This window comes from Desmodus rotundus, chromosome 10 (assembly GCF_022682495.2).
Source record: "Desmodus rotundus isolate HL8 chromosome 10, HLdesRot8A.1, whole genome shotgun sequence".
Lineage (NCBI taxonomy): Eukaryota > Metazoa > Chordata > Mammalia > Chiroptera > Phyllostomidae > Desmodus > Desmodus rotundus.
The window spans coordinates 12,513,210-12,535,742 of record NC_071396.1 but is presented as its reverse complement, the minus strand read 5'-3'; the positions used below and the strand labels follow the sequence as shown (position 1 = coordinate 12,535,742).

The window sequence follows — 22,533 nt, the reverse complement described above, 5'->3', positions numbered from 1 at the left end:
AGCCTGGGTCTCGATGAGAGCAAACCCGGATTCCTCATGCGTGTGCTTATGTCCTTGGCAGGCAGAAATGAGAAACATCTTCAAGCAACCAAAACACAGTCTCCCTGATGTCTCTGAGTCACCCCCCCCCCATGTGGATGGGCGGCTCACACGTGCACAGAACAGATGGCAGACCAGGAAGAGTGAGTCTGACAGCTAGATGTGGGCAGGTGGTTAGCTAGAGTCAACATGGCTAAATATGTATTATTAGACATGACATGTGACTCCTCCTTACTCATTTTCAGAATATTTTAATTTTCATGACAAATTTATCCAGATTAGAAGAAATAACCACTACAGTTGGGGTGCAAAGATGTTTTAACTTTTGATACCAATAGGTATCCTGGATTATTTTCAAGTCATCCCAGACATCATATCGTTTTATCTGTAAAAACAAACAAAAACCTTACTATGTATCTCTAAAAGATAAGAATTTAAAAATTTTAACCACGAGACCATTATCACAGCTAAGAAAAATAATATTAACCCTGTAACAGCACCAAATACTTAGTGTTCAAGTTCCCCCAATTAGCTTGTCATTTTTTTCAAACCTCACATTTTTAGTAAATTTTAAATATACGTTCATTTCAATAAATGTTGATGGACTCGATATTTGTACGGCAAAAAGCAACAACAACAACAACAAAACAAACAACGAATCTTAGGTCAAAAGTGTGGCATGGCATGCTTGGGTACTGTCTGCTTCCGACATTGTTATTAACTAAACTCTACACTTTATTCGGATTTTACCACTTTTCTCTGATGTCCTTTTTCTGTTCACGGCTCCTACATTACACTTAGTCCTACTAGGCCCCTCCGGTCTGTGACAGTTTCTCAGACTGTCCTTGTTTCTGATGCCATTGGCAGTCCAAGGAGTATACGGGTCAGGCACTTTGTAGAATATTCCCCATAGACGGAGGTTATGAGTTCTGGGGAGGAAGACCACAGAGATCGTGTCATTCGTATCACATCATCTCAAGGTTACGTGCAATCAACACGGCTTATCAAAGATGACGTTCACCTTGATCATTTGGCTGAAGTGGTGTTTACCAGGTTTCTCGACTGTGAGTTTATCCCCTCCCCGCTCTTATCATAGTCTACTCTTCGAAAGCAAGTCGCCAGGCAGAGCCTATATTCAAAGGATAGTTGAACTCCTCTCCCGGGGGCGGCTCTGCACCGGGAGATTTGTCTCTTATGTCAGAGCTGAGCTGGGCCGCCGACGGCGCGGACGGTGGGCGGCCGTCAGCTCCCGCTGGGCCTGGAGGCTGGCTCGTAGCCGGGGCCAAAGCGCTAGGCCGTGCGGACGGCTCCGGCGCAGCCGCGGCGCGGAGCGGCGTGGGCGTGGCCTGGGCTCCGAGGCGCGTGCGCGCGGAGCGTCGGGAGCGCGGCGCGCAGGCAGCGGCGGGGGCGGTTGTTGTGCCCGGTAAAGGGGTCGCTGCCGGAAGCGCAGGCGCCGTGGACGCAGGCCGCCCGGGGCCTCGGCTGGCTGTGCGCTCGTCATGGCGACCAAGCACAGGCCGTTCCACCTGGTGGTGTTCGGCGCCTCTGGCTTCACCGGCCAGTTCGTGACCGAGGAGGTGGCCCGGGAGCAGGCGGACGTGCCGGGGGGCTCCCGCCTGCCCTGGGCCGTGGCGGGCCGTTCGCGGGAGAAGCTGCAGCAAGTGCTGGAGAGGGCTGCCCTGAAGCTGGGTAAAGGGGGCGCGGCGGGGCGGGCGCCGACGCTGGGGGCGCCCGTCGCCTGGAGGGAGTGTCTCCCCCTGGGGGCGGCGCTGGGGCTCCCCGAGCCCCGCTGGAGGACCGGCCGGGGACAGCGTCGCTTCGTGCAGTGTCGTGGCTTTGTTCTACTCCCCACGTTCAAAAATAAAATTTCTCAACGCCCTTTGAATTTCTCCCTTAGTTTGGGGAGCCCCACTGGCGAGATAGTCGACAACTTTAGTTGGGTTTTTTTTGTTCCGCCACACTCCAGAGCACTGGTGCAGCGGGAGGCTTCTCGATATTTGGTCTCATAGAAAAGTACACTATTGGTTTCTTGAGGTTATATTCTCCCTTCGACTCGTGTTTGGGAGGCGGGAGAGAAAGCTTAAGAGTTGTACTGGGGACTTGGTTGTGGCTTAAAAAGATTTTTTTTTCTCGTTAAGATTCTTCCAGCAAGCTTGCTCTTTATTTACCCACCTCCCACCCCTTGCCGCAAAGTTCGTGTTTGGGCGTTTGCGTGTTCTTTCAGCGTCCATGCCACCGATCTGTATTGAGTGGTCGTCTCTAGGCCAGGTCTTGTTCCCAGCGCCGGGGTGCAGATGTGGGGGCGAGAGACAGACACACAGACCCTGCCCTCCTGGTGGCGGAGTCGTCTGATTTAGGGCTTAGTCGCCTTTAAATTAGGCTTTTTCCACCCTTGAGTCGCCCGAGGCAGGCAAGTAGCACCGGTGAGAGTTCTGGGGCAGCTTTTTCTGCACCAGATTTTTCTATTCAGTTTTCATCTCACTTCCCCATCATTCCACGCAGAGCTCTCTTTCTGGTGGGACGCAGCATCTATTTCGTTGGTGGTTTTGTGCACAAGATACCCCGCGGGCTGGACTCTCCTCCAACTCCCCACCCTGCTACTACCGGGTGTAGGATCTTGACCAAAGAGCTCTTTGGCCTTTCTTTACTTTTCCAAAAGAAGTAACTCCACTATTAAAATGTATACTTCCATTTCTTTTTCCCGTTCAGTAAGACTGTACCGGCATAACCTAGTTACCTGCCTTTTGCACGGCCATATACCCAGATCAGGTTATTCTGGGGAGTTCACCCTGACCTACCAAAACCTGCATTATTCTCTTGATTCAGTGAACTCCAGTTGTTTCCGTTTCATGAGACTTAGTGTCCTTACCTAGACTTTTCGTTTTACCTGAGTCCTTTTCTCATTACGTTGCTATTAACAACTCGTTTCTCTCCACATAATTGTATCATCGTGTAATTGTTTAGTAGCCTCTGAGAAACTTTTTATGATACAATTCTTGGCAGAGAGGAAGTCAGGACAATCGTCTTATTCAGAATCTGCACTTTTGTAAAGTTGTCTTTCAGACATTACTTCTGTGAGGTTTTTTTAAGGTTAGTAATGTTTTTAATCACCCTTAGTATTAGTGCCCTTTTCCTCATAACCTTTTCCTTTTTTTATTACCTGGTTAAAAACAGTTTTCTCTTTTGTTTGAGAGCTTGCAGGATTTTGCTGGCACTGGTTACTATAAAAAGAAGATCTGGAAGATCTAATACTGTATCGGGATTCACTTAAAATGATTTACTTCTTATTTCAGGAAAACCGACTCTGTCATCTGAAGTTGAAATCATAATTTGTGATATCACTAATCCAGCCTCACTTGATGAAATGGCCAAACAGGCAGCAGTTGTCCTCAATTGCGTAGGACCAGTAAGTAATCGGCCCTTTGTATCGGAACAAACAGTCTTTCATCTCTAGCAGAATCTCGTATTTTATGTTCCAGAGGAACATAGAGCTGGAGACAGAACAATTCGTCCAGGGCCTTTCCCCTGGTTTTACTTTACGGGGTTCTCGCTTCTTGTGATTAGCGAATTGGATCTGACCAAAATCGCCTGAGGGAGGGAGTAGCAGACTCTCTGACACCACACTCAGGGATCTCGTGCTAGCTCGTTTGCTGTGTTTATTTTTCCCTGCAGTAATTGCCAAGCTTTTTTTTTTCCTTTACTGTATGCCCCTTATGTAAAAAGAAAAAATTGTGAACGTGTATCCCTAATATACTTTTTATTTGTACATTATTTTTCTGTATTACTGTGCAAATATATTTGTTAAAAACGTACAAAAATAGAGATTAAAAAAGGACGTGTTCACTTATTCAGTATTTATTCAATATTTGTTATACAGGAGCAGGCAAAGTAGGTTTACGATAATTAATAAATTAATAATACAAGAATAAACTGTATACTCTCAACTGTAAACCTGCTTTTGCCCAGCCCTCTGTGTAAACTGCATTAGTCTAGGTGCCTGGGACCTAACGGTGAACAAGATAGAACCTCTCCTGGAGCTTACAGCCCAGTGGGGGAGACAAAAAAATAAGGTTAGAATAGTAGCTAGTGGCAAGTGCTTTGAGAAAAAGAAAGCAGAGTAAGGAGATGGACACATAAGTCTCTATTCGATGCATGGTCAGGGAAGATCTCCGTGAGGAGCTGACACTTACCTGGGGACCTGGAAAGCAAGGGAGTAAACCACGCGAGGTCTGAGGCGGAGGGTGACCCGGGGAAGAGCAGGTGCAAAGGTCCTGAGGCAGGTACAAAGGTCCCGTGGTGAGCGTGTGCATGGCAAGACTGAAGAATGTGAGAGAGGCCACTGTGGCTGGGCAGTGAGCAGGGCAGAGAGGTACCCAGGGGTCGTAGGCTCGGACAGGTCAGGGTTTGGATTTTCTTCTAAACGTGGTAGTCATTGGGTGGCTGGAAACGAGGGGACGACTTCCGAGAGGAAACACAGATGGCAGGGGAGTAGCAGAGGTGTGAGCAGTGGGCGAGTACAGACTATGTTTTGAAAGGACAACCACCAGCTATTTCTCTTGCACCTACTGGATGTGAAAGAGACATTTCTGGCCTGTGTAACGGTGAGCGTGGGTGACCTCTCCCAGTCCGAGGAAGCCGTCACAATGGGTAAAACGTTTGAACATGAAGCATCTGGAAAATTGTTGGTAATTGAAAATGTGAAAGCAGGAAGGTTTTTTGATTGTTATCAAGTAAAAATGTGTTTAAATTACTGTTTTTTAGATTTATCTCATTCTTAACTAGCTTAGATTCTGTGGTCCTCTGCTTGAATTACTCTAAAATATACACCCTCTGCCTGCTCCTTTGCCGTCCCCTCCCCAGGACTCTGGGGAAACCCAGCCCTGGTTATTCCAGCTCTCTGCTTGCTCTTTACCGGAAAGTGAGTAGCCCGGCGTGGCCGGAGAAAAGCGCATCCCTATGCAGACGGGTCCCACTTTAAATATGTGACTGCACACCTCACATGGGGCTGCTCCGATTCCCTAGGCTGTCACTCTCTCCCACTCGGAAGCGGCAGCTTCACACCTTCTTTTTCCTCACACTTGTAGCATCTTCTCTGTCATTTCTCACTGTTACGTGGCGGTTTTTATTTTATCTCAAATTTTTATTGAATGTAGTGGGGTGACACTGGTTAATAAAATTCTGTAAGTCTCGAGGGTGCATCTCTATACTGCATCATTGTACACTGTATGGTGTGCTCACCACCCAAGTCACGTCTCCTTCCATCCCCATTTCCCCTCCCTTCCGCTCTTCCACTGCCCCACCCCCCCCACCCCCCCCACCCCCGGACGTCGCCACACTGTTGTGTCTGTATGAGTTTCGTTTTTTCATTGTTATCACACTTTTGTTTTTGTGGGTTTTTGTTATTGTATTGTATTTTTTTCCCATTACCGTTTATCCCCCTTGTCCCCGACTCCCCAACAGTCACCACACTGTTGTCCATGTCCATGCAATTATTATTACTACTTTTTTTACTATGAAAATAGAAGCTGTCGGAACAGATAAAATTCAGTTTGATAGCATGGCAATCAGGGTCCTTCCTTGTATGTTCCACGCGTTGCTGTTTCAGACTCATCGCTTACTGCTCCGCTCTCAACTACCCTGTGCTTCAGGTTCCCTGAACAGCCCCCTTTCTCACGCCTTTGCATGTCCTTTATCTGGGTTTTGTTTGTTTGTTTTTAGCAAGTCCTTACTCTTCTTCAGAATTTAGCACAAACGAATCACTTGTATAAAATGTCCCATTTTGTCCTCAGCGGTAAGGACACATTTCTCTGTAATTCACTCCTGTGAGAGTTGGTATATTATAGATACATTATGTTCTCAATCGATCTTTAGGCAACTTTATTAATATTTGATTTCTTAGTGACCAAGACAGTACTTCCAAAACTGAGTGGCATTTCATTCATTTAAGCTCGCTGAGTAAGACTACACTGTTTTCTTTATTCCCCCAGTATCGATTTTATGGAGAACCTGTAGTAAAAGCATGTATTGAGAATGGAGCTAGCTGTGTTGACATCTGTGGAGAACCTCAGGTACGTAAAATGGGAAAGAAAACAGAAGACAGCGCAATTTCCTGTGAAAGTGGAAAATACTTAGTGCGGTGTTGCGGACATTGTAGCGGGTGACGTCTGCTCCCTGCCGGAGGGGCCCATGGACAGCTTCCAGGGGAGCACGAGGGCAAGGCCTTAGCTCCGGTGTTCTTGAATGTTCTTCCTCCGAACAATCTCATTCTTTCAGGCCCTTTATATGTAGGGTGTGCCGGCTTTTTTATGCCGCTGCATGCTGTAAATGGATTGATTAAAATAGTGCGCTACGAGTAATCCTCAGAGTCTTATTTTTGTAGCTTTCATTATAAATTCCCTTTTTAAAATCACACGTCTTTACAACATTACAGAAAAATTAATGGAAAATCTCCGTAACATAAAAAGTTTCATATGTTCACCTTCATTAGATGCTTGCCACATGCCTTAGAGTGTGCTAACTAAGCATTTTGTGTGACTTTTCAAACATTCCTATAAAGTAGGCATCGTCGTCTTCTCCCTTTTTATGATGAGGAAATTGAAGCTCGGAAAGGTTGGAAGACTTGTTCAAAGTCACGCAACTAGTAAACAGGAAAACTGGGGCTTGAATCGAGGTTTGCCTGCCTGACAGGTGATGTGTTAATGGCACTGAGCTGTGCCACCTCTTTTAAAGCTTTAACCTCGTATGTCCCTATAGTCTACTGACTTCTCTCATCAGTGTGCCAATAAAGTACCTACTTAGAGTTTATCGATTGGCAACACATATTGGAAAATACTAGGAAAGTACAAATTACCAAAATTTATTCATGAAGAGTTAGGAAACATGCATGAAACAAAAACCAATTCCTATCTTATTTAAAATACTCCAGAGCAAAGAAAATGGTGAAGAACTTATAAACTACCATAAAAGTAATAACCAAAACCTAATAAAGATCCAGAATATATAAAGAACTTTTATAAGTCATAATGCAAATTCAGATAATGCACTTAAAAATAGGCGAAGGGAGGAGAAGAGGCAAAGCTGTGCAGGAGAACTCCAGATAATTCGTGCAGCTACTCCGCCCTCCAGGACTGAGGTGTACCTCCCATCCTAAGTGTGCGCCCCAGAGTCCTTCCCTTCCAGAGAGTACCGTACGGAGAGGAGGGGCAGGAGGGGAACTTCAGCGTGGAGGAACCTGGAAAACACCACCTTAGCCAGGTATTCAAGGTCAACACCAGTGATGAACCACGTAGATAGTAGGCGGTATTGGTGGGATGTCATGAAATGGCACTCTGTATCCCCGTGGTCTTCCTTCCAAAACCTAGCGACCCCGGTCTCGTCATGAGAAAGACGTGATAAACTCCGGTGGAGGGGCGTTCTACAAAGCACCTGACCAGTACCCCTCAAAACGGTCAGGGTCATCCGCACAAGGAGAGTCTGAGGAACTGTCACAGTCAGAAGGCGTTTAAGGAGATGTGACAAATAATGTAACATGGTCTCCTGGACAGAGTCCTGGAACAGAAAAAGGACATTGGGTAAAAGCTAAGGAAACCTGAACAAAGTATGAACTAATAATGATAATGTGTCCGTTTTGTTTTATTAGTTTTAACAAATACTGCACGCACAGATACATGTCTGTGATGATGTCTGGATAATGTGATTTAGGGTAACTTTTTTTGCTTGCTTTGTATTGTTCTGTATTAGTAGGTATTTGTATGAGAAGTACTACTTTTGCCTTCACAAGACATTCTGAGACAGCGCAATGCTAGTGTGTCACTAAGTCAGACCAGCACCTGGCATGCGTGGTGAACGTTTGCGGAATGAGTGCAGACCATTTTGACAGTTCCTGTGCCGCCACAGAGCCGCACCGGTCAGCGCTCTCAGAGTTCAAGGGCTTTGTCTGTAGTCGCGTCGTATTGGTCGAGGTGTTTCTGCGTAGCTCTGATTCAGATCTTTTGTCCTGAATTTTTTCAGTTTCTGGAACTAATGTATTGGAAGTATCATGAAAAAGCTGCGGAAAAAGGGGTTTATATCATTGGAAGCAGTGGCTTTGACTCCATTCCGGCAGATCTGGGAGTAATATATACAAGCAATAAAATTAATGGTAATTATCGATCACTTGGCAATAATTGAACATACCAATAGAAAAGCTGCATATTTGCATATTTGCAGTTGTGTTGAACTAAAATCTGGTTGGGAAAAGAAACATAACTATAAATGGGTAATGTTAAGACATGTTTTGTTGTTAATATACCTATGCTTGTTATAAAATGCTAAATAAAATTGTAATAATGACTGTTTTAAAAGAATAATATATCAAAGCTGCGGTGTATTAGGAATTTACATTATCATCACATCGGACTACCAGAGGTGAACACTAAATGCCCATCTCAATAAGAGATTTGAAAATTCATGTCATTGATTGATTTCAAATTTTTAGAAATTGGAGGATAGAATACTTTCTTAACATAGCGAATGTCGGAGAGCGATAGCCAGCCTCATACTTAATGATGCAGCACTGGAACCATTCCCGATAAAGCAGAAACCATGAATTGAACATCTTTAAAACAATCTTTCAATCCATACTCCTGGTGTGTCCCTATTTATTTAAACAAGTCTTTTAAATCTGCAGAGTTTAGATGTTTTCTTCATGATAGTCCTACATATTTCATGTTGAGGTTATTCCCAAACATTTAGAAGTTTTTGTTACTTTGAATAGGTCCTTTTTTTCAATATTTATTTATTTATTTATTTTTAGAGAGGGGGGAAGGGAGGGAGAAAGAGAGGGAGAGAAACATTGATGTGAGAGAGAAACATCAACTGGTTGCCTCTCACATGCCCCCAACCTGGGACCTGGCCCACAACCCAGGCATGTGCCCTGACTGGGAATCGGTTTGTGGGACGATGCCCAACCCACTGAGCCATACCAGTCAGGGCTCTTTTTTTCTTCTTAAGGGAGAAACAATACTTTGAGGTTTGTTTCAAAACGTTTTTCAGATACTAAACCCTAGGAGTCAGCATTTTAACAGTTACCCTAGCTGACTTTTGATGCAGGTGGTCCGCATTTTATCACACACTGCTTTAGTGGTCCCTGATCTTCCTGGGGTGTGGGTTAGGTCACAGAGCTGGATGCTCAGGCCATGCTCTCTTATCAGCCCTCCGAGTCATCTCCAGTGAGTCACTGAGATGACCTGCTCTGGTTTGTGTCGGTGGTCACACGAGTGGCATTTATGTGGCATTTAGTTCCCTTCTGCAGTGGCCTCACTGTTGATGACCCGGTGTGTCATCATCTCGCTCAGTGTCAACTTTGCTGAGCACCCATGTTTTACTGCCTCTTGGAATTAAACCTAGGGACATTGTCTCTTATGAGATTGATATATTTCAGTTTATCAGGTTTTTGAGAATTAGCCATCCCATTATGTATTTCTTCCGTCTTACTGCTCTGGAGAATTTCAAAGATTAATTAAATACTTAATCACTATACCTGTGTACTAGTCCTCATGGTTAATATAATTGATTTCTCACTGCCTTTTCTGGTTTTGGTTTTCTATTTTTATTTTACACTTCCATTTTTATTTTATTTCAACAGCCTTATTTTAAGTATTTTACATCACAAAGGCCATCTTGATAGGTTTTCTCTACATTCTTGTATGTAACTATGAATAAGTATTCTTCAAAGTTGTCATATTGGAAAACTAAGTAATTCCCATAGATGTAATTTTGATAACTGTGTCCTGCTGGCCTTCCAGAATGAGAGAGCAAAATTGCCTTATCAGAAGAGATTTTTTAGCATTAGTTTGAATACTAGAAAGTTCTGCTAGTTAGAGTTGATGCTAAACTACTCTTTCTGACAATTTACCTGGCTTCCGCTGCTTTTTAAAACTGTTTCCAAAAACATAATAAAACTTACCAGTATCGACTTTCCGACTATTCCGTGGTAGGCTTAGTAAAGGCAGCCCCTAAGGGAGTGGGAATAGGTCATTGTTGCTTGTCCCGGCGTAGTAGGTTCTGTCTGACTCTACTTTGACCACCTCCCTCCTCCTGCAGGTACCCTGACTGCAGTGGAAAGTTTCCTGACCATACATTCAGGACCCGAGGTTAGTTTTTCTGTTTGTCAAGTGTTTTCTAAGTTAATACTGAAAACATTTCGGAAATGATCCATGCCTCTTAGTGTATGAAAGCCACTGTGTTTAATTTTAAAAAATGAAGATACTAGATTGCTGAGGATTCTTTTGACTTAAGAATAAAATCTACTTTTAAAACAACTAAACAGTTCGTTATAGTGGAATGAATCACCGCGACCCTAACTGACGTTTCTGTCGTCGTTGCGCAATAGATGTTGTCAGCTGAGACCGTCACCACTCAGTGCAGAGTCGGCGCATTTCTGTTATGTGCCTGGCTTGCAGCCAGGTGCTTTCATGGCCATACAGGAGACGCGCGATGTAAATGTGATCTTCCTGAGCGGATAGTCTATTTGGGAACATGAGGTAGTTGCATTTCTGGGAAGAAACCACATTTTATGATAGTACTTTTATTGCCAGTAGTGCCTAACCCAATTCTGTGTCTTGTCTTGAGGCTTCCTGAGTACCTGTTCTCTTTTAAGAATATTCATTCAACAAGTATTGTGCAGTGGTGCGAGTCTACATAGTTGCTCAAGGTAGTGTGACACGTGAGTGAAGAGGATGCAAACCCTTCCCTTAGAGAGGTGGCGTCGCTCGGCAGGGGATAGGAAGCGGTGTTAGAGTGGTCCGATCAAATACTATCGGATTCCGGGAATGGAGAGCGGATGTGGCTGGGAGGCCAGAGATCAAGAATGCTTTGGAGAAGCTGGGATATGGACTGAGTTTTAAAGGCTGGTGCTGCAGAGATGTGGATAAAGGGAGAGGAAACAATGTAATAAAGACGACTGTGGGGAGCATGTGTAAGTACAAGTAATGGTTCTGTTCACCCGGATCGTGGGTTCAGATAAATGAACACAAAGAACTACATAAAACATACTAAAGTCTGTGCTTACAGAGAGTGTACACTAGAGAATCAGACTGAAGGGAAGGGAGAGTGGGCCTGAGTAATTAATTTGGCAATGCCTCATAGAGGCCTTAACTAAATTTAGCCTTAAAATGTGCCTTAAAATGTGGATAGCATTTGGAAGGTCAGAGGCAGCAACCTGACCAAAGACTCAGAAACAAGAACCAAAGGCCTGCTTGGAGCCCCGGGTAGCATGTGTTAGAAACCCAACTCGACAGGGTTAAACCAATAAAACAGGAAGGAATTTCTGGGTTCACGGAACCCAGCATCTACAAGCGAGTAGTCTGATTGGATCTAGATGTGAAATGGTATTATCAGGGCTCTATTTTCTCTTCCCTCTTTCTGTCTCTTCCATTTCTTCTGTGTTCCTCTGTGTAGGCTCTCGACAAGGCCGGGAAAGTGCTGGCAGCTCCCGGCACCTGTTGTTCTGAAGGTTCATGATTTCCCAGGAACAGCTGCCAGTTTGTATATCAAGTGATAGGAAAGGTTAGTCACGTAATGGGTCACTCGGCCATTCTTGAGCTGGTCATTGTGACCTGGAGTAATAGAGTGAGCAGATTTCCTGGGCCTGGGTCACGGGCCTCCAGAGGTGGGATCATAAGGTCAAGTCCACCTACACAACAGGGAGCAAGTACCAAAGAGGAAAGGGGGTTTTATAAACAGAAGATAGGGTACAGATTGGGGGGAGTTAATGCAGGACTGACAAAATTGTTGACTACGGGAGATAGTGAGAAAATCGGTAGAGCCAGAAAGGAGGCATTGTTTGAAAGAGCAGCAGGAACCCTGGCCGGTGTGTCTCTGTTGGTTGGAGCATTGTCCTCTAAACCGAAAGGTCACATGGTCAGCACACATGCCTAGGTTGTAGGTTCAGTCCCTCATTAGGGTGCGTATGAGAGGCAACCCATCCGTGTTTCCCTCCTCTCTCTCTCCCTCCCTTACCCTCTCTCTAAAATCAGTGAGCATGTACTTGGGTGAGGATAAAATAAAAAGAAAAAAGAAAGAAAATCTCTCTATATTTGTGTGTTAAGAACTATACTCCAAATTTATGTCATCAACCCAGACCTTTTTCCTCCACTCCTGACTTGGTACCTAAGTGCCCAGTCACACCCCCACTCAAACATTTGGTAGACACCTCCGCAACTGGCCGACCTCCTGCTTTCCCTTTCCGAGTGCACCCTCGCTGCAGCTTGTGTGTGCCAGTGTCAGGCGGTAGTGATGTGTCCCCCCAAATGTTAGGGCCCGACAGTGGAGTCATTGCTCTCTCCTCTCTCAGAAATCGTATCTGGTCTCTCGGAAATCTGCCTTAAAAATACGTCCAAATCTGACCACTGTTCACCGCTCCTCTTGCTGCCTCCTCTTCCTGTACAGTCCGTTCTCAACACAACAGCCAGGATGGTCCTTTTCAAAACATAACTCACATCATGTTCCTCCTCAGCTCCAGAGTCTCTCATTTCAATCAGAATCTCAAATAGGTTTTTATTTACTCGTTTTGTTGGTGTGCAGTTTGATGAGTTAATTCTAAAATGTGTATGGAACGCAGTGGGTAAGAATAGTAAAGACCTTCTGGAAGGAGAACAAGGTAGAGGGATGCTCTTGGTATCAAGATTAGTTACTAGGTCAGTGTGTTACATTGGCGGAGGGATATCAATAGGTCGGTGGGACACAGTCAAATGCTCAGCATAGTCTGTGCATATACGAACACCTTACTTATGTAAAGGGGCTTTTCGGGAGATGATGCTGGGACAGTTGGGTGTCTGTATGGATAAAAAATGGAATTGGACTCATACTTTGTACTGTGTACCAAATTCAAGTTTAGGTGGATTATAGACCTAAAGGCAAAGGCAAAATAGTAATGCTTTTAGATGTGTTATTTCATGGCCTCAGGGTCAGAAATGGCTTCTTTTTTTCCCCCCAGAAAATTTATTTTATTTTTATTGAGGTATAATTGGCATATTAGTTTCAGGTATACAGCATAATAATTCCACATTTGTATATGTTGCAAGATGATCATAATAAGACTAGTTAACATCTGTCACCATACGTACAGATTTTATTTTCTTGTGATGAGAACTTTTATGATTTTTTCTCTTAGCAACTTTTATATACGGATTGGTTTGGGTTGCCTTTCACGTGCCGTCTGCTGGGGTCCTGGCCTGCAACCCAGCCAAGTGCCTTGACTGGGAATTGAACTGGTGATCCTTTGGTTCACAGGCCAGCACTCAGTCCACTGAGCCACACCAGCCAGGACATCCCTGAAAGCCTTCTGAATCATCCGAGTAGTTTCCGTGGAGGAATGTTCAAGCTTAATACAAAATTTGATGCAGATTCGTTGCTGTCCTCACTTAGTCATTTTGAATGCGACAGCCACACAGTACACACGCTCACTTAACGGCATCTGCCGCCCCCACTGACTAGTGCAGTGAAGTTGTCATTGTTCACACGTGCACACTGCAGTCTGCTCTCCTTGGCTGTCAGGTTACCATTCTCGTTATATTAACAACGGCTGGACTTCTTCCACAGTCCGTGTACAATCAGTTAGTTGACTGAAAATGAAGAGAAACACAGTGGTTATTGAAAAGAGCCTAGATAATGGTAGGAGGGAAGAAGAAAGGGCACGTGTTGGTGTAAATATTGAGTGTGACCAGACTAACGAGTGTTATTGCTGCCCAGCTGGTCACGGAAATTCATCTCAAAATTATTAAATAAGGGATTATGCCTTGCAATAATTCAGGTAAAATGTTCTTTGTGCCAATTATATCCTACCTGGTTTTACATTTTAGTGTCTCTCAAGGCTTGTCTCTTTAACCGTTGAACTGCTTTGTTAGGGAGTGTGCATTCACGACGGCACCTGGAAGTCCGCAGTCTACGGTTTCGGAGACCAGAGGAGCTTGATGAAGCTACGGAAAGAGGCCAATCTGAAGCCTGTCCCAATCGTTGGTCCAAAATTAAAAAGAAGGTATATTAATTCAAAGCCTGTTCGCTAGTCTGTCTGGTCTCAGTGTTTTGTGTTGATCTGACTTAATAAGGTATGCTGGTAAGAAAAGCCTGGAGACTGTTTTGTAGTAAGTCCAGGAGTGTTTTCAAAGATAAATAAATTATAATTATTATGTTACCCTAAGCTTAAGTACTTTCATATATAATAGTACATTTGTACCCTTGGAAAAATGGATTTTTTTTACTTTTCACTATCAATATGAAAATTAAACTTCAATTTTGTGCAATAAAACCATCAGCTTAAAGTGTGATGATCTTATGTAGCTCAATCAATCAATACGTTCATAGCATTTATAGGTAAGAGCTCTGACCTCAGAGTTTAGCTGTTGAAATGAGTGTTCTTTTTATCATCGGCCGGTGAAATCGATGGGCTAAAGCACAGTGAAGTGTGAAGTGCCCATGGTGTGCAGAGTACTGCTCTGTTCACTTGTCACTTGTCCAGGGGCAGGTGTGGGGAACAGAGGACAAATACTGAGATGTTAAATAAGAGCAGACCTGCCATCTTCATTGTTATTACTGCCTCAAGCAAAGCTAACATTTTTATTCCGAAGTTTACCTGTTAAAATTGTGGTCACAGTAAATGGAGAACATGCAACATGGGTCTGTCTTGCAGGTGGCCGATTTCTTACTGCAGAGAACTCAGCAGCTACTCCATTCCTTTTTTGGGAGCAGATGTGTCTGTTGTGAAGCGAACTCAGCGTTACTTGCATGAAAATTTAGACCAATCCCCTGTAAGTGTATATGATTTATTTTTTAATAAAGAGTATTCTGCGTTCGTTTTACTTCCCCTAAAGTTTGATTAGGATTTTTGTGTTTATAAAGCGGGGGGAAAAAAAATAATGTGTGTTTCAGTTTCTGGAAGTATTCAGAGTCAGTAGTGTACAGCAGCCTCCCCCGTAATTTATGTCTGGCCCACTGACAGTCCCTGGGGTCAGAGTTGCAGCTGCTAGAATGCGCCTCCTGTTCTTGAGGGATGTACATGATTGCTCCCTCTGCTGAGACTTGAAGAGGAAACGATCTCAAGTTAAAAGATAAGAATATTGTCTTATAAAAGAGGTTGTAAGTGTAGTCTACATTCTATAATGTATAATTGCTACATTCAGGTATGTTATTCAACTTTTTAATAAAAATTTTATTTGTTTGTTTATTTATTTAGAGAGAGGGGAAGGCAAAAGAGGGAAACACCAATGTGTGGTTGCCTCTCACACGCCCCCTACTGGGGACCTGGCCCGAAACCCAGGCATGCGCTCTGACTGGGAATCAACCGGCAACCCTTTGGTTCACAGGCTATCGCTCAATCCACTGAGCTACACCAGCCAGAGCTATTACTGAACTTTTTATTTGTGGATTATGTGGACTTTTGTGTTCAAGTGAGAAAGCTAAATACTATTTGCAACAATTTCTTTTAAAAGTGTGCTCCCAGTGTCTGGTTTCTGAACAAGTTTTCAGGACGTAACATACTCGTGCAGTGGAAACTGCTTTTGTTCAATATTTATGACTACAGAGTAAGCTGTAAGTAGCTGACATTCCTATACAGCTTGTCCTCAAAAGGCGGGGGGCAGCATTCTGACTCGGTGTTCCCCACCTAGGTTCAGTATGCTGCGTACGTAACGATAGGGGGCATCGCCTCTGCCGTGAAGTTGGTGTTTGCAGGGCTGTTCTTTTTGTTCTTTGTGAAGTTTGGCATTGGAAGGCAACTTCTCATAAAAGTAAGTAGTATTTTTATGAAATCAGATCTAAAAGTATTTTCCATGAGTTTTAAAAAAATATCACTGAGCGGTTTTTTTTCCCCCCTTTAGTTCCCGTGGCTCTTCTCCTTCGGTTATTTTTCAAAACAAGGTCCAACACAAAAACAGGTAACTCATTCTTTTGTATCCAAGACTCTAAAATAATATTTTTCTGCATTTGGTTTTTACTTTTCCTCAGTGCATTGACAGTAACAGCTAAGACTTCATGGAGCACTTCCTGTGTATCAGACACTCTCTTACATTCTTTGCATAAACTAGATTCCTTAATTTTTTCAAACACCTCTAGAAGTGGGTATTATCTCCATTTTACAGATGAGGAAACTGAGGCACAGCGAGGTTAAAAACCTTGCCTGAGGTCCTATAGTGAATAAACAGCCAAGTCGGGGTGAGAAATCAGCCATCTGGCTCCACAAATTAAATTCTCTATTCCATTGAGATTTCAATTATTTTTACTCTTTCGTTTTTCTCCTCCTTTATTGCCTCTTCTTTACCTCCTCTTGTCCCCTCTCCTCAGGCTTCCCTTTCCCCTCTGCATATCCTGGATCCCCGTGGCAGATAAATGGAATTACCATTCATTGAATGTGCTCGACAACATGCCTTCATTTTGGACCATTTGGTTTTCAGACCCCAAGTCAGGCCTTGGGCCGGTTTGCCTTCATCTCCTTTACACTGGGCTCTGCCGGAAGGGGGTGGTGATTCCACTGCTGAGAGGTGACAGCACCCCACATTCACACTTCCCCTCACTGGAGCTTCCCCTCGCCGGAGCTCACTGCATCTCACTGCATCGCCTGCAGATCCTTTACGTTTCAGCAGTCCTCTCTCCACCTGCCCTCGGGGGCTGTTTTCAAATCTGCACCCACCCCCCTGCTGTCTCCCATCTGCAGTAGTCTCAAGTCCCACTTCACTCTTGGAACGGGGGTCCACTGTGGTGTGCCCCTCGGATTCCTGTTCTCGGACGTCGCCCTTGCTCCCCCCTCACCTCTTTCCCGCTCCCGAAGAGTCCCGCCTCCTGTGCTCTACAGCGCACACACTGCCTGTGCTGCAGGCACAGGGTCAAGTGTTCTACAGCCACCTCGGTGAGGGTGCTCTCCCCCCTTTGCCATTTAGGAACAAGAGAGGGTGCAGTCTGCCTGGGTCCCATAGCCGGAGGCCGGTGGCTCCTAGATTCCAAGCAGCCTGAGTCTTCAGGACCACTGCTCCTTGAGAGTAGGTTCCCCCTGACCTCGAGGTCATTTCTTCCTTTCCTCTCCTGCGCATGCTCCTGCTGTCTCCCCACAGGTGCTTCCATCTTGTCCTGCACACAGGCCAGTGTCCCTCCCCCCCTGAAAAAGGCCTCAGCTCTTCCTTCACCCTGCAGTGTTCCTTGCTAAAGTCACCATATTCTAGTTACATCTCAGTGCCTAACGTAGTGTCTAACCTTTAGTTGATACTTAATAATGATTTATTGACCATGACTGAATTCTTGTTATTTCTAAATTTAGTGGTTGTGATAGATGCCCGGGTAAGTCTTCTAAAATTTAATTTTTCAAATTGAATGTTTACATCTCTAAACAGAGCAATTCTGTATCTGTGCCTCAAGCCCGTATTGTCATTATTTGCTGTTTCTGTCTTGTCACCTCAGACATACATTGAAAACCAGATTACCTTATTCTATCACCCGAAGATAAAAACTGCCAGCAGCTTTTGCCCTGAAATTGCCTGTTTTAGTGGCGCTGTCCTTCCTTAAGCCACAACATAAGACTTGTCTCTAGCTCCCCCCTCCCCGTGCCCCGTTTCTCGCCACCTCCCTTCCTCCAGCATTGCCCCCAGTCATCAGCACAGTGTCTCCAGCCCCGGCTGGGCAGCTCAGTTGGTTACAGCGTCGTCATTGTGCCACAGTGGCAGGTTCGATCCCTGGTCAGGGCATGCACAAGAGTCAGTCAGCGAGCGCACGAATAAGTGGGAAGACAAATCGATGTCTCTCTCTCAAATCAATTTTTAAAAAAGACTTGCAAAAAAAAATAAAAATAAAAAAAGACTTGCCTCTTCAAAGGATTAATTTTTGCTTGATGCTTAAAGGATAACATGATATTCTGGTAGCTAGAAAATTGATATTTTTATCGATTGAAAATGTCTCCCTTGAAGTAAAGTAATAGGTTAGATTGTGTTCAGGGGAAATGACGTGTCTCTTGAATAAACTCTGCTTTCTTTTTCTCAGATCGATGCCTCCTCATTTACAATGACGTTCTTCGGCCAAGGCTACAGCCAAGGCTCTGGTCCCGATACGAGCAAACCCAACATCAGAATTTGTACTCAGGTGAAAGGACCAGGTATCTCACAGATGACTCAGGGTGCTGGGCAGTTGTACATTGTCTTAGGCTGTAAGGCGGAATGCTCTTCTTTTCAAAGTGTTCCTGTTGTAGAAGTACTTGGGCACAGTTTGTTTAAGTATTACTGATAAGTGATTCTGTCAGGAAAAGGGTTTAATTTACTGGTGTATTCCTCCCTCCGTCTTTCTTTTTTGGCATGATTCAGTAGTTCCTAATGGCGGATTTTAATATTAAAAAGACAGGGGCTGCTGGCACTTACTCATTTGATCCAAGGTTTCTTTGGAGTCTCGATTACCCTGACGTTGTTTATTGAGTGGGTGTGCACTTGTGCATTTTTCTGCAGAGGGCAAAAGCTTTTGATGGGTTGTTAAAAGGAACTGTCGTCCAGAAAGCTAGAACTTTCTAGAACTTTCAATGGAAAATTTAAAGAACTATACAGACGGTCCCACTCGTGAACTACAACGTTAGTTCAGTAACCGTCACCCCGGTAGGCGCCGGGGGTGGTTTTGCAGTTTGAATCAAGCGAGACGGCAAAGATGTCCCTGCCTCTTGTCTTTTTTTCAGATTTCCACCTGGATTATTAAGATAAATTGACTGTGTTTTTACTATTTGACAGAAGTGTAAACACACTAATGTCCACTTTAAAGTTACTTCCTCTTGAAATTAGACTCCTTTTAAAGTTACTCAGCATTTTTCTTTAAGAAATTGAGTCTTTTTTAAAGAGAAGTTTAGTGTATTAATGGAGAAACTGGGTGCAGTAAGAGCTGCCAGGGTGCACTTCTGGCTCAGCCACTGGCTGACAGGTGAGTTTGGACTGGTCCCTTCACCTGTCTATGCCTCGGTTTCCTTATCTGTAAAACGGGGATCGAAGTAGTGCTAACCTCATGTAATTCCTGGGGGAATTAAATGCGTTTAGTACATTTAAAGCACTTAATACAATTCCTGACACTTCATATGTGCGGTATATGTTATTTCTGGCATTAAGCAAACAGTATTTATGGCAATAGTCCTGTGTACCTAGAGTTCGATGTAAAACCTGCTGTTCGGTTGTTGGGTGCTGTGGAACGCACACTTGATGAACGCATTCCTTTCCTTGTTCTCCACAGAGGCTGGCTACGTGGCGACCCCCATAGCCATGGTCCAGGCGGCCATGACTCTCCTGAATGACGCCTCTGACCTTCCCAGGGCGTAAGTCTCCTTTCTTCTGATTCGAGGGTCTCTTTTTCCTCTGTTATGTTTTAGCATGTTTCAGTTAGATTTTCAGGCGTTGGGTCTGCACATAAGCATTTATAGCCTCTTTGAAACGAGGATAGAGGTAAATTAAAATTGTGAGGGAGACCATTTCATACGGGACTCTGGGAGCAGAGGCGAGAGGAGACAGAGCAGTTTGGGCCGTGCACTCTGACCTGGGCTCCCTGGGCCCTGGCGCCTGCGTGGACTGGGTCATGGCATCCTGGCTGGACAATCACCGGGGGGACAGTGGTACTGGAGCCGTGAGCTGTTCCCTGCACGTAGCCACCTTCACAAGTGAACGTGGGCCCTTAGGCTTAGAAATAAGTACATTTGGGTATGGCCTGAAACAGTATTAAGTAGTAAACATAAAAATTGTATAAAGTGAAACCTAATTAAGTTTTTTCAAATACTTTATTCCTTTGAAAATATTTAGCATTTACATTTAGCCATTATATTTAAGGAAACTTCTCCCACTCAGTTTAAGTTTATGCTTTGTTAATAACCGGTTACCTAAACCTGTTTCACTCAGGCCTTTATTCATTCCCCCTGATCGGAGGGCTGTCTGTATGAACAGCAGCGGCTGCTCGCGTTGGTGACCTCCGTGTGCCGCGCAGCAGTCGCTCCGGTCGCTGAACGCCGCAGTGCTGGGCACCAGTCCCCCTGAGTAGTAGCTGCCTGCTCGTTTGGCTGGCTTTAGGGATGGAACTAAACTAGTCCACAGTAGGATCAAAAGAATCAGGTTTTCCTGGGTCTGTAGTGATTTGGCAGCCGGTCCCCCAGCACATCACTGAGTCCCCCAGCATGTCACTGCGGCAGAGGGAGGGAAGGGCTGGAGCTGGGCTTAGTGCACTGTCGTGTCTTCTTACTGTCTTACAGGGGCGGGGTCTTCACGCCTGGAGCTGCGTTCTCCAGGACAAAGCTGATTGACAGGCTCCACCGGCGTGGCATTGAATTTAGTGTCATTAGCAGCTCTGAAGTCTAAACGTTTGAAGAATTAACCAGTCATAAAGTGCATGAATTAACAACTTTTTATCTGATATTTGAAATTCTTCTATAAGCCTGTCTGTATGGAAGAGATCATCACATCTAAAATATGTACACATTAAAAGCAGGAAATTATACTAGCTTACCCTAAATTTCAAATCTTACCTGTCTTGTGATTTTATTGCTTGTGAGAGAGAACTAATATTTGACCGACCTTTTCATCGAAGAATTCACGGCCAGTTTTTGTAAGTGAGCGGGCAGGTCCGAGGGTGGGGTGGTGCCTCTGCCTGTGCCGCTGACGGATTCCAGACGGGGCGCCAGGCTGCCTTCCTGGCTGTGTTGTCCAGGGGGTCTTACTCTGCAGCGAGCTTCTCTGCGTACGTGTGGGCCTTTGTGAGATGAAACTGCCCTTTTTGCCATTTTACTTAGTTTTTCACCCGTCTACACTGGTTGCTTTTGGACTTAACCTCTGTTGAGTAATAAAGGATTGCCAGTTGAGTGGTGGTTTTGTGTTTGACTTGCCTGGTATCTGGGTAGCGGTAGAAATGCGCTTCCTGTGCGCTGCTGCCAGTTGAGCTTGTTCGTTTTCCCTGGTTTGGTGCCTGTGATTAGTTTTAAGGGTACAGTCGGTAAGTTTCTGTTGATTTCCTCTGCCTAGGCAGAATTTTTCACTGATTTACGTTTTGTACTTTAACCATGTTTTCCTCTACAGGCCTAACACAAGGCACTTTTCCTTTTGAGCTGAGCTCGTGATCAACACATCCATGGTGTCCCTGCCTTTCAGTCACGTAAGGGGGGCAGCCACTGCCTTTATGGGATTTCTACACTAGGACGAGAAGCGTGACGTAGGCAGGAACATACTTGTGTTGGGAGTCCCTTCTGTGCTACCTGCAGAGAAGAAAGAGGGTCTCTAACTTGAAGAGGGAGGTTCCTGGTGGTGGTACTGTTCATCCCAACTTTGCTCCCTCTGCCCAGGGATCTGGTCTCAGCTGTGTCCTAATCTGGGGGACCTTAGAAAAGGGTTTATCACCTCTAAAGTTAGGAGGATGCGCAGAAGCACCAGATCTGGTGACTAGCTGCAGAATCACAAGCAGTTTGCATTCAGGGTGGCGCTTAGGAATGTGGGGCTTGGAGCTGCGTTTGGGAGCCGCTGAGTGAGGCTGCAGGTGTCAAAATGCTCTTTGTAGTTTTGCCCGGTGTGCTCTTCTGCTCGGTGTCAACACTGGTGTGTGGCAGCTGGTGGCACTGTGTCCTCTGGCTGGAGATACAAGTGTGTCTCGTTCTAATGTTATTTTTATTTATTTTTTTAATTTTTATTTACTGATGTGAGAGATCAATTTATTGTTTTACTTATGCGTTCACTGGTTCATTCTTGTATGTGCCCGGATTGAGGATGGAACCTGCAACCTAGGCGTATTTGGCCGACGCTCTAACCAGCTGAGCTACCCAGCTAGGGCTTAGTTTTATTTTTAAACCCCCCACCCCCAAGGCTCTACCCACTCTCATTTGCAGAAAGGCAAGTAATACACTCTCTGTAAATTGTTCTCGAACTGTGAGGCTCAGTCCAGGAGGTGGTGGCCTCGCCACTCCTCTGCCTCCCGCAGAGGCTTTCTGGGATTCGACACTGCTTTGCTGATCCCTGGCCCTGCTGACCCCACGCGGCACTCTCCGCTTGGGCTCTAAGATTACAGGTTGTCTTTTGGTTCCTGTGTGTGTACTCAGTCAGGACCGGAGCCACAGGCAACACCCCAGCCTTTCCTGTAAGCTCCTGGGCCCTGGTATTAAACAGAACTCACCAGCCTAGATCCCCCCGCCTTCCCAGGGAGACTCCTTTTTGGGACCCTCGGTAACTTCTCCGAGCAATAGAGGTTCCATGTCATCTGATTTGATTTCCCTAACTTTGCTTCGGAGAGTGAGGATTGGGACTGTCACCTCTATTTTCTCCTTCCTGGCTTCCAACGCAAATCAAGTCTGCCTGGTCCCTGGGACAGTCCTGCGTGTTAAAGTGGCCGGCCATGTGGTTAGAACTGCAGTCCCTAGAGTCAGCCCCTGCTTCCTCACAGTGGCCTGCACACCCTCCTTTATTTAACCCTTAAAGCCTCAAAATGGGAGAAGTAATAGTGTGAAACTTAGGGTTATGGCGAGACTTAAATGAGCTATTCAAT

The 22,533-nt window shown here is 44.9% G+C and overlaps 1 protein-coding gene across 1 annotated transcript; it reads left to right on the top strand.

Annotated features, from left to right (window-relative positions):
• Positions 1 to 1,387: 1,387 nt before the first annotated feature.
• SCCPDH (saccharopine dehydrogenase (putative)) lies at positions 1,388 to 20,866 on the top strand. Its single transcript, XM_053913437.2, has 12 exons — positions 1,388 to 1,728; positions 3,333 to 3,445; positions 6,027 to 6,107; positions 8,050 to 8,179; positions 10,123 to 10,172; positions 13,926 to 14,056; positions 14,708 to 14,825; positions 15,684 to 15,803; positions 15,894 to 15,950; positions 18,040 to 18,151; positions 19,258 to 19,339; positions 20,261 to 20,866. Exons 1-12 carry the CDS (start codon positions 1,539 to 1,541, stop codon positions 20,364 to 20,366), a joined length of 1,290 nt encoding a protein of 429 aa, XP_053769412.1. The 5' UTR covers positions 1,388 to 1,538; the 3' UTR covers positions 20,367 to 20,866.
• The last annotated feature ends 1,667 nt before the right edge of the window (positions 20,867 to 22,533 follow it).